At 39.3% G+C, this 12,654-nt stretch overlaps 1 protein-coding gene across 1 annotated transcript in view; it reads right to left on the bottom strand.

The window, feature by feature from the left end:
* TBC1D2B (TBC1 domain family member 2B) overlaps positions 1 to 12,654 on the bottom strand; it is an 81,908-nt gene that overhangs the window by 44,069 nt on the left and 25,185 nt on the right. The window contains 1 exon segment of the mRNA XM_020975979.2: positions 5,097 to 5,262. Within this exon segment, the coding sequence (XP_020831638.1) occupies positions 5,097 to 5,262 (166 nt within the window).

The following is a 12,654-nucleotide window of genomic DNA, read 5'->3' as shown; positions in this document are numbered from 1 at the left end:
CACCATCTTTTGAACACAAATGTTTTCCTAGTGGCATATGGTTACAAATATCGGAACACCACACTCTCCAAAGCGTCATAGTCATACATGACTCAAAGGGCAAAGGAAATTTGACACATGGTAGGCATAAGCAGGCTGCAGCAAACTTCAAACAGCACACAATAAGTAGCATACAGAATATTTTCCTAGAAATGTATGATGAAGAAAGGAGGTGGGCCAGTCATATGGTAAAAGCAAGAGGCACTGACCTGGTACGATCCCCCCACCAAAAAAAAACAACACAACAGAGGAAGGTTTCTACCCCAGTGGGCAGATTTTCTTGAAGGATTTGCTGGAGAACACGTACAAGAATGGCACAGGACAAGAAGGCAGGCCTGGGTGGCAATTTGCACCAATGGGTCAAATACTTATATCACTAGGTTCACTGTACCAATGAAGGTCTAATCTGTCACAGCTGATATATGTGGCTGCTTATGGTTTAGGACTAAAAATCAACTAGTGTCTCACTGAGCATGCCTAGCGTAAAATGGCATCCTTATGAGATACTATAAAAACAAATATAAGAAATCCTTTCCAGACAAAGCAAGCAATATAAACTAATAATAGAAAGCTCTTGCCCTCAGGGAGTTTCTCATCTAATAACTATATCATACAAATAAGTAAAACATAAAACAGAATGTGCTAAGAAAAGGGGGAAAGGGTACAAGTATTCATTAAGCACCTACTATGTGCCAGGCACTGTGTTAGGTGCTTTACAACTACTGACTCATCCTCACAACTCTGCAAGGTAGGTGCTAATGTTATCTCTGTTTTGCAGTTGAGAACACTGAGGCAAACAGGCTTAAGTGATTTGCCCAGGGTCACATGGCTATTAAATGTTTGAGGCTGGATTTGAGAGTGATTACTTCCATACATGAAGAAAGTGACAAGTGAGTCTTCACTAGATGGAGTGTGCAACGAAGGAAGCGTTGGAAGGAGACCGGGAACAATGCACAGAATCAGGAGAGGGCAGGAAGAGACCCAGAGGCAGCAAGGGTCTGGATCAGCCATAACTGAGTCTGTGAAGGGGAACGGCAGGAAATAAGGCTCAAAGGGAAGTGCACGTGGGTTGAAGTACAGAGCCTTCCTGCTGAGAGGGTCAATACAGCTCATGTATTGGTACCTTGATACTAGATCCTATAATCAGTTTATTCATTCAACAAGTACTTCCTGTCACCTACTAAGCAGGATGAACACCAACTTCTTTCTTTGCATTTGTTCAATAAATATGCAGCTGCTCTGTCTGTGATCTACCATGCAGTCCAAGACGGTAATATCTGGCTTCTGCCAAATGTTAATATTCTATCCAGGTTTTCATAGGCAAATTGCACGCTTCACTTCAAAAAAATTCTTCTATGTTGCACTGTTATGTTTGGATCTCAAAAAGTTCATAGAAGAATTAGAAAAACAACTATCAGATTTCTCAAGAGCCTGGAGCCACGTGAACTCCACCAAGAGACATTTCAGATTCCAATGAAACCCAATTTATCCGAACCCTTCAGTGGGATTAGAGATGATAACAAAGAAATGAATATTGCCTCACTAAGAATTCACTGCCTAAACGCTTCTCCTAGCAAGCACTGACACCCTATGCCTGCCTGCCTGCCAGCAAAGTCTCTCAATCAGAGGCCTATGAGCACATTTTAAAACAAAGCCCTACAATGAGATTTCACCATTCAAGGAACTTTTCCACCTGCGGCCAGACTGAAAGGCTCCATTTTTCCATGGTCCAACTCTTGTGGGAGTGAGCTACCAACATCAACTTCATAAGTCTCGATACATTTACATTGGTCACAATATATTTTACTGCTTCTGAGAAGACTTGAGAAAGATGTCTGGACATCAAACAGACCCAATGAAAGGCTGACTAAAATGGGACACATCTAATATACTTGAAAAGACCAATATTCTATAATGCACAAACATGCTATTACAGAGCTACCAGATGTCATTTCTGCCCTGAACGGTTTCCCTCCTCTTCACAAAGCTGTTCTTACCATCAGAAAATGAGAGCTCTAAAGAAAAGATGAAGTGTGCACCCACTTTTATACGGCAACAGAACCAGCCCCATCTAATAGAAAAACAATAGCATTTCCCATCAGAAAACCTAGTTTTCATTCCAGGCTTCACTTCTTACTAGATAAATGTTAGTAGGCCAGTCTTATAACACTCCAGTCCCTACATCCTGCAGAGTGACACTAAGAAAAGCACACAGAAAATTGTAAAATGCCATATACAAATGTGAAATATCGTTAAGTAGAACTCTGGCATCTAATTTATTTAATGAATTCTTTAAAAATAGGGTCAAATGATCACAGTGCTCATAACTACTGTCATGAAAAACAATGATGACTCCTAAAACATGGGCATTTCTTAAAGGATGTGGGCACAGGGCAGAATAGGAGAAGGGAAGAGCAGAAGACAAGCGTCACTGAGGGCTGCGGAGCACAAATCTGGATTTCAAAGGAAGTTGACAGAGACAGCTTCAGGACGAGCTAGACTCAAGGCAAAAGCCAGTTTTCTACAAATGTTAAACTGTGAGGTTGTATGGTGGCTGTCTTATACTATGTCTTTTTAGAAAAAAAATTGGAAAGCCATCATGACTTTGAAAATGCCAGTATTTGGCACATAGAAACTAAGTTTAATATTTCTCATGATAAAAATACAGTTGTACCATGTATCATCACAGGCATGGGAACCTTCATCACAAATGCCACCTTATGGCATTTTTGACTTTTCCAAACCACTTTCACATTTATTTCATTATCTCCCCAGTCTCCAACTCTAGAAAGTATGAAAAGCAGGCATTTTCCCTATTTAACATATGAATGAAATGAAAAGTTACAAGACCATCGCTAAGTAACTATGCAACCTTAGGAAAGAGTCAGCATTACTGCTGCTACTGTCTCCACATACATGGTCTGATGCCGTTACTCAAGAAATAGTGTGGTGTAATGTGTAAATATCTGGCTTCAGAATCAGGAAGACCTGGGTTCAAGTCCTCTCACATATACCAGCTGTGTGACTCTGGGCAGGTCACTGAGGACTGCGTTTCGGAGCAACTACCGAAGTGTATGGGTAAGCAAGCCCCCCACACTGATGAAATCAAACAAAGGTCCAATCAAAAAAATAAATACAGTTACAAAGCACTGCCAACATGCAAACTCACTTGGCTGCAGGCTTGGGCTTCCATCACTGCCTGATCATCCGGTGACAAGTCCATAGCATCATTTCATAACAGATGCAGGGACTCCAGTGTCTCTCAAGCCTTGACCCATCCACTTTCCCCCAGGCCACAACAACAACTCCGGGGCCATTCATGGGCAGTCTGATCACAAGACTCGGCCTCTGCTGACCAACTGTGCCCCAGGTGGAGGCACTGGGATGCCTGCGAGGCCTAGGCCAAGCCAAGGCCTCCTTAGTCTTAGAGCATCCAGCAGCTGCTTCTTTTGATCCCTCCTCTCACTTCATTTTTAGACATGACAGTGACAGATAACAAGTAGAATTTTGGATCAAATCAATAACTTGTTAGAAAACTTGACAACGGCTCGGAGCTACAGAGAGACACACTTCAATTCAGTCTAAGGAGAAATTTCCTAACAATTACAGTTGCCCAAAAGCTGACTGGGCTGTCTTGGGTAGTGATGAGTTCCCCATCATGAGAGGGCTTCAAGCAAAGGTTTAGACAACCACTTGAGAAAGCTGCTATAGGGGCGATCCCCACACTGGCACAAGTAGACCAGCCGCCTTCTCAGTTCAACCAACTGACAAGTATTTATTAAATTCCACGACAGGGAAATCACTCCAATGAATGGACAATCTTGTGTCTGAGGAGCTGATGTTCCAACAGAGAAGCCAAGAACCTATCAAAGTACAGGAGAGAAGAGACTCGGGAGAGGGACCAGAATGACCACAGGGCTGCAGGAAGCTCCCGAGAGGAACTCCTCCACCAAGGTAGGCAGGCGCCATCTCTGCAGCAAGGACTCCCAGGAAGCAGCCCAGGTGACTTGCCCAGAGTGACCCAGGCAGTATGTCAGATGCAGGACCTGAACCCAGGTCTCCCTGGCTCCGAGGGAGGCCAAACTGCTTGCTGTTTATAAGGACATGCCAACTATAAAGAAAATAAAACACACACAAGTATTGAGGAATATAGCAACAGGGTGGTGTGAAAAGGGAGGGAGGGAGAGAGGGCACAAACAGCGTGGGGAGAGGACGTGGGGTGGCTTCATACAGAAGGTGGTGACTGAGCTTTGTCTTAGCAGAGGAGGAGGCCGAGGAGAGCACGTGGCATCCTAGGAATCAAGGTGAGGGCCAAAGCCAAGGCCTGCAAACTGACAGAAGGTGGCCTGTCGAGGGTGAGGACCAGGGAGAAGGCCAGGTGGCCCCAACCTTGCTCCACATTGCCTCTCTGCATCTCTACCTTGGCAAGGCCAAGCTGGCTCCTTCTGCTCCCCAAATGCAGCATGAGGCCTCCTGTCCCCAAGCCTCTGCACTGGCTGTCTCCTGTGCCTCGAGCACACACTCTATCTAGCCTCCTGCGGTCCTCAGTTTCCTCATCTATAAAATAAAAAGGTTGAACCCCATGATTTCTAAAGCTCCCCCTGGCACTGAGACTGTGTTAACTCTGTGGAATCTTCCTCTAATTCATACCACTTTACTGCTTTCATTTGATGTACAAAAAAGATTTTTTTACAGAGAAGAGGCTGCACAACTAAAATGACTAAGCTTTCTGGCTGGTGAACAAGGATGGAAAGTAAAGAGGAATGCTGGCAAAATCCCCACAGCTTCTTAGGAATGAGAATGATCTTGCATTTACGCAACCAGGGAAGGGTCACAAAACCTCTCCTTCTCTCACAATAAACATGATTATTCCCATTTTATAGAGGAGGAAGCTGAGGCCCAGAGAGGAGCAGCAACATGCCCATGTTCACACAGCTGCTAAGCGTCAGCAGCCAGACTTGCACTCAGGCTTCTTGGCTCCAAGCCCTGTGCCTTTTCCACTGCCCCCGGGCATTCAATTTCAGCTCTGACGTAGCTGGAAAACACGCAAGACTCACTTGATGTCAGTGCCCCACTGCTTTAGGGAAAAATTGCTGGAACTTGGATGAGCCGGGGCTGGCTGGCTGGCGGCCTGTTCTCCCACCAGCTCTCCAGGGGCAGCTTCCACAGAAAGGACGTTTCTGGCTTTCTCTGCAGAGGCATTTGGAGGCAGGAGAATTACATCTGAAAGAAAATGAACACCCATGTCAGTCAGCCTTGGCTTTCCCCTCTGAACTTAAGTTCAGAACTTGTGGATTTACTATCCATGGACAGCTTTTGGCATTCTTTCCATAGGCTCTGAAGTAGGTTTTCTCTATTGAAAAGGGGAAGAGCGATTGTATTAACAAAAATGTGCCATTTTCTGAGCTTTTCAGAGTATTATGAAATGTTTCCCAGGGATGTTAGCGCAAACTACCAAATAAGGCCATCAACGACAGATGAAGATTCCAAGTTCACTTCCATGACACACTGTCACTGAAATATACCACTGACCACTTACCACAGTCCTACCCTAACTGAATACAATTGTCCGATTTTATAGAAAGTAGAACAGAATGCTTTTTTTTCAAGAGGAAAGTCAGTTAACACTGAATACACTGTCAAACTTCAGCATGTACTGTCTCTAAAATAAAACTTCTGCCAAAATGTCTCCATTTACAAGCCAAAAAAAATTATGAAGATTCTTCCAGATGAAATATCCACAGGGAAAATACGTCATTTAAATTTAGCAATAAAATGTGTCAAACTAATCCATGTGCCATCTTTGTATCAGCAGCATTCAATCTGGGAATGTACTTATTCTTTGGTTCAAGAAAGAAAAAGAGTAACCAAGAAGCACCCCTTAAAGCAGACTTCCCAGAATGTGAGGAATTCCCCACCTCGAGGGTGCAGGGGCATGACGAGCTCTAGAGGCACTAGGAAGCCAGGGCCAAAACAACTGGATATTCTGAGTCCAACTTTCACATAAATAGAATAACTTTTTTCAATGAAAACAAAGTTCAAATCAAAAAGCAAGATTAACCCAGTGAATTCAATCCGACTGATAATGAAAGCAGTACAGTGATTATATAGTAAAGCATGTAAAAATAAGATCAGATTTAAATCGCTGTGTATCCAACACCTATACTGGCACAGTCTGCCGCCATCACTATTGTCTGACTTGGGCTCTGGACATAGATAAGTTGTGTCATTAAACAGCTTTAAACAATCTTTGTGTGTTTATTATAAGCACCATAATATTTGCAACCTTTCTCAACATCATTCATTTTGGAAAGCATAATATAATTTCCCCCAAAATATAAGCAATTAAAATACTTAAGAACAGTTATAGAGAATCATTTGAAGTTTTCAACAACTGAACTTAAATTTGACTGTCTTCAATTTTATATTATCTAATTTTTAATAACTAAAATAATATCCCTTAATGATAAATATATAACTGATTTGAGGAAAAATTCACTGAAGCAGCTAAGACTAGTATAAGCAAATGCAACAGAGATAGTTTAAGTAGCAGAAATACAAAATAAAAAATCCAAATCCAGAAAATAAGATCCACTATATTGCTCAATGAGATTCATAAGTATTATTAATTAGGAAGAAGAAAGTCCACTGGACTTGCTTTGTATGAATGCTATAGCTGCAGATAGCACGGAACCTAAAAAACTGATACATCTTGTCAATGGCAGGATGAGAATTTTTCCAGAGAAAAGAAGATGCTTCTAATAAACAAAACCAAATGTTTTTAGCCTCATTTATTAGAAATAATAGTGCTAATTTTAACTACTGAGATGATCAAAACAATGCTTGGCATATCCTATGCAAAACAGCTTTGAGTGATTCCACCTGCAAATAATATAACTGGAAGGAGAATAGCCCTTATGTCTGAAGTCCTTTGTAATCAATTAACAGAGAAACTAAAATGTTCAGATTTTGTTTTTTGAATGGATGAAGCAAGAGATGCAGTTAAAGATGTTCATTTGATTCTATGGGTATATGTTAGTGAAACTGATATTAGAGAAGACTTGGTATTTTGCAAAAACTATTTTCAATAAAATTGGTGGATTTCTTTAATGAAGATGTGGGAGAACTGTATCAGATTCTGCACTGACATAGTTCTATCAAGGTCAAGACGAAAGCAGGTCTATAATATAAGGACAAGAAAAAAAAATGTGGTGCCTCCTGTAATTTAACCACATGTCATGCTTCACAGACAAGCAATTGTACTGAGAAATATGAAGAGGTCCACACTTACAGAAAATGAGAACTACATGCAATTTTTCAAGTTACAAAAAAAGTATCAACTTTTTATGTTAGCACAAGAGTAATCAACTTTTTAAAATAAATTAAAAGGAAAGCTCTGTAAAGTTATGATAGCATAGGGACAGAGAATAGGACAAATATACTATTGTAAAACACTCTGACTTTCTTGTGCCAAAGCACTCTGAAAGGTATTAGAACTAAAAAAAAATAAATATCTGTTTTTCTTCATGGTAAGTTAAAGCAAATTCATTTTATAATAAACATTTTCACCTTAAAATTTGTTATGTGGTAAATATTTTTTAAAAATTGGATACTCTAAATTACCAACTGAGGTCTTCAAATTCATGGTCTGATCCAGAAAAACAAAGTGACAAAATGTGTGAAAAATTATAAATAATGAATTTAACAATTTTTCAAAATTTCTCAATTTTAAAAAGACTTGTTCTGCAAATGAAATAGGAGAAAGTAAAGACCTTCTTTAATTACCTGCCTGGTCTATACAGAAGTCATTCCCATTTTACTCTAAAGGCCTAGATATTTCTAAATATTAATGTATACACTCAAATGGAGCTGCTCCACCCAACAACAGAGCTCACAATCCATCCATGATCGTCCATCCTGCGTGACTTATCTGTGTTCTCCCAAAGGTTTACCACCAAAGACACTACACGTTTTCCTTCTTTTCTCCCAACATGTAAAGGATCCGGTGGAGCCCTCCGGCAATTCACCTTTCACGAGTAGCCCATCTCCTTTTCCTGTCCTACAACTTCCTGTGGCATCCTTCATTCCTGGTCCTCTTTGGAGTTTCTCACTGTTCATGTGCTCTCCCCTCACCCCCACGCACCCTTCTTTTGCTCACCATGTGATACTTATCTTTGGTTCTTTGAAAGCAGGGGTGTCCCACATTTCTTTGCCACACAGCAACACTAATAAATTGTTAGTATTGAAAAGACAGGTCTTTGCTTTCATCGGATGCTTGGGGCCAGTAAAAGAACTTTACAATTTATTTCCTGAAGGCAACCTAGCCCATCTTCAGTTTCAAATCTGGAATCTATCTGTACTATCTGTCCCAAATATATGTACTATTGGACGATCTCCATAAGGATGGATAGAAACTCTGCCACAGATTGATATGGAACATTTTATCTTACTTTAACTGAACAAGAAGAGAATGTCTTGTGCTAATACATTGAAACAAGAATTTGAACTGGAAACTCTTCTGGTTTGGCTAACAGTCAAAAAGTTCTCTGGTTTATCAAATAAGCAGTTCGAATTTTGCTACCATTTGGACATCCTGTCTGCATGAGCCAGGATTTTCTGTTGTAATTATTATAAAGGTAAAATATCTATCCCAATTAGTGTTTAAAAAAGAATTATGAGTAGCCATATTAATGATGACCCATTTTAAGGAACTTTGTACCCCAAAACCACCATCCTTCATATTTATAATACTATTGTGGTTATGATTTTTATGTTGTAAATATGAAAACTATAAAGGATTTTTATCAATAGACATATGTGTAAGTTACAGTATATTTAAAGTTTGTTATAAAAACAGTCATAAAAATTGCAAAGATTATAATAAAAAAAGTGGAAAGGAAAAGGGTCTATCAGTATCAAATCTCAAACTATACTACAAAGCAGCAATTATTAAAAAAAAAACACAACAATTTGTTACTGGTTGAAAGTAGAGAATTTGATCAGTAGAGAAAGAAGGTACCTGATGTACAGAAAAGCAAATGAGCAGGGTATCTAATGTTCAATAAACCCAAATACCACAGTTACTGGAATAAAGACCTGCTATTGACCAAAATTCCTGGGAAAACTGAAAAGCAATTAGGTAAAAGAACTGACCAACATCTCACATTAACACCAAGATAAACTCCAAAAGGATATAAAACTTAGCCAGAAAAGATAGTCTCATGAGCAAATTAGAGGAGCAAGAAAGAAATAAACTTACACACCTACGGATGAGGGAAGAGCTCATGATTCACAAACAACAGAGAGAATCACAGGAAATAAAACCGATGATTTTGCTTAAATAAAATTTACAAGATATTGCAATGCTTTTAAAATTAGAAGGGAGACAGGTAAATGGGAAAATATCTTTGCAGCAAGTTTCTCTGATAAAGGACTCATCTCCAAAGATAAATAAGGAACTGATTCAAATTTACGAATAAGAGCTATTCCTCAACAGATAAATGTCAAAGGATATGACCAAGTAAAGGAAAAAAATCTAATTTACCAAAAGCCATATTAAAAATGCTCCAAGTCACTAATAATAAGAAATATCCAAATTAAAGCAACTCATATCCCAGATGGACAAAGATGACAAAAGAGGAAAATGATAAATGTTGTAAGTCTACAGGAAAACAAGAACACGTGCACCTTCGGTGGAACTAAGAATTGACTTAGCCATTCTAGAAAGCAATTTGGAACAATGCCCAAAAAATTATCAAGCTGTCCATACCCTTTGATCCAGAAATCCCACTACTAGGTCTATACTCCAAAGAGATCAAAGAAACATGAAAAGAACCGACATGTACTAAATTTTTTATAGTAGCTCTTTGTAAAATAGCAATAAACTGGAAACTAAAGGGTGGCTTGCTATTGCGGAATGGCTAAACAAATTACAGTATGTGAATGTAATGGAATATTATTTTCCACCAGAAATTTTTAAATGGACAATTTCAGAAAAAACTGCAACCCTGTAAATTGATGCAGAGTGAAGTGAGCAGAAATAAAACAATGTATACAGACATTACGGAGAAAAACAACTTTGAAAGACTTCAGAACTCTAATCAACGCAATAATTAAATCACAAATCCAAAGGATTGAATGAAGATAAAACAGACCATCTACCTACCAACTAGAAGTAATGGACTTAAAATGCAGAATGAGACAAATTTTTGAACATGACAATGTAGGAATTTGTTTTGCACTTTATTATAAGGGTTTTATTTTTTTCTGTTTAATTGGGGAAGAGTACTGAAAAGGAAAGCTACTAAGTGCTTGTAAAAATAAATAACTTTAATCACAATAAATTCTTAATTGTATGTGAATAAAGTGAGTTAATATTATTTTCATTGATTAGCTTCCCAAAATTATCAAGGGATAAGATAAAATGACGAATTATCTCACTTATGCAGCTTATAGTAAATATCACACTTAGTTAAACATTACTAGTAAAGAAGACAGTTCAAAAAATTTTAGAATCTTAAAGCAAGAATCAGAAAGGTCCATTTCTTCCAACAACTCATTTTCTAGATGATTACTAGCAAACGCACCTAACAAGTGAGTGGCACAACCAGGACTGGAACTCGGGCTGACTTCTGGTCTACCTAGTTGTCTGCTAGATGATGCTGGGGGAAAGGATCTAGTGACACATTTATTTTATAGAAGGAGAAAAACTGTGTAATGGCAAGAAATTTAGATGCCTTCCCACTAATGTCAAGGGTGAAATATGGACGCCCATTATCACCATTACCATTTAACAGAGTGCCAGAGATAGGAGTGCTACAGTAACAAGAAAAAGAAACGGAGAGAATGAGTATAGGCAATGAGGAAACAATGATCACTTCTTGCAGATGATGTAATGGTTTACCTAGACAGTCAATGGTTTACTGGAGAGTCAACTAAAAACCTAATTAAAATAGTTAACAACTTCGGCAAAGGTGCAGGATATAAAATAAACCCACAAAAATCACGAGTATTTCTGTATACTACAAAATAAAACAAAACCAAAAAACAAAAAGAAGAGATAGAGAAATTCCATTTAAAATTACTACAGAAAGTATAAAGTACTTGAGAGTCTATTTGCCAAGACAGGCACAGAAACCATTTGAACACAACTACAAAACACTCTTTACACAGATAGAGACAGATCTAAATAACTGGAAAAATAATAAATGCTCCTGGGTAGGCCAAGCCAATAAAGAAGGGGAAATGGACAAAGAAACAGAAAATAATGGTACAACTTGCTCAGGTAACACAGTCAGCCTGCTCCCTAATCTAGTCTCACTCCTCAATCTCATCCAAACAATTTTTTTGGCCAAGACATAACTGAGAAAAGGACTACAGCAAGGCTGCTCTTTTCTAGATTCCAAGTCCTGATCTTTGCTTATAACTATTAGACTTACTACACTGTCAGCTCAGGGGCTCACACTAGATTTTTCCGTACCTCTCCTTTCGACAGATATGAAAGCTGGGCTCCAGCAAGGTGAAGGATTTTGCCCCAAAATACACAGGTGACAAGTAGCCAAGGCAGAATTCAAAGTTCAAAGAGTTTCTTAATTCCACATCTAGTGTTGTGCTAAGCACAGTGGTGCATGCCTGTCATCCCTGCTGCGAGGGAAGGTGAGGCTGGCACATCACTTGAGTTCTAGAACTCTGTGCTGCATTAAGGTAATCCAGTGGGACGGGCTGACACTAAGTCTGGTACCAACAGGGTGAGGAACTGAGGGTGAGGGAGATGACCAGGCTGCCTGAGGAGAGCAAATCAGCCCAGTCTGGAAACAGATCAAATGTCAATCAGTAATAGGACTGGTCTTGGAGCGACCACTGTACTTCCAGCCTGGCTAAGTTGGGAGATCCAGTCTCCATCTCCCTCCACCTCCCTAAATCAGTGTTCTTTCCACTAGAATTAATACTATTAGAGCTATAAGTGCAAGTCATACAAGGAATTGCAACCACTAAAGGAAGATAATGGGAGAAGGAAGCAATTATTTCAAAAAGGCACCTTTTAAAATGACTTGATTTGAAAATGGAATCATTTCCAGCTTGGTAAAAGATTAACAAAAGAGTAGGACAATGTAAGAATTATTTAAATGCATAGGGATCTGTAAGCTTTTCCAACAATGCAATACTTGATGACTGTTAAGTTCACAAAAAAACCAAAATTCCATTTAAAAGACCAACATTAGCATTTGGTAAACCATATGGGGGGGTCATACTGTAAAACACAAACTGAAAAATCTACATTTTCTTTAAAGTCTTAAAAAGAATTAATTCTCTGTCCTCAATAACCGTTCTTTACATGATGCCATGAAGCTGCAAATTGGGGAAGGAAGGGAGGAAGAAAAGGAGGGACAAAGGAAAGAAATAAGCATTTATTAAGCACTTACTGTGTTCCAGACCCTTTCAGAAATATTCTCTCCTCTGACTCAGGATGTTCGTGAAGCCCCCACCTAAGCAGCAGGGACACTTGAGATCTCATAGGCTTTTCTGCTTAAACATTTTTCAACGCTCCCTGCTTTCTGCACTGACTGCAATGTTTCTGGCATTCTATCACTGGTTCTGACCTGACTATGGTGTGTT

This window comes from Phascolarctos cinereus, unplaced genomic scaffold (genome assembly GCF_003287225.1).
Source record: "Phascolarctos cinereus isolate Bilbo 61053 unplaced genomic scaffold, phaCin_HiC Scaffold_3;HRSCAF=262, whole genome shotgun sequence".
NCBI lineage: Eukaryota > Metazoa > Chordata > Mammalia > Diprotodontia > Phascolarctidae > Phascolarctos > Phascolarctos cinereus.
Note: the sequence above shows the minus strand (reverse complement) of the source record. Positions and strands in the feature narration are given on the sequence as shown.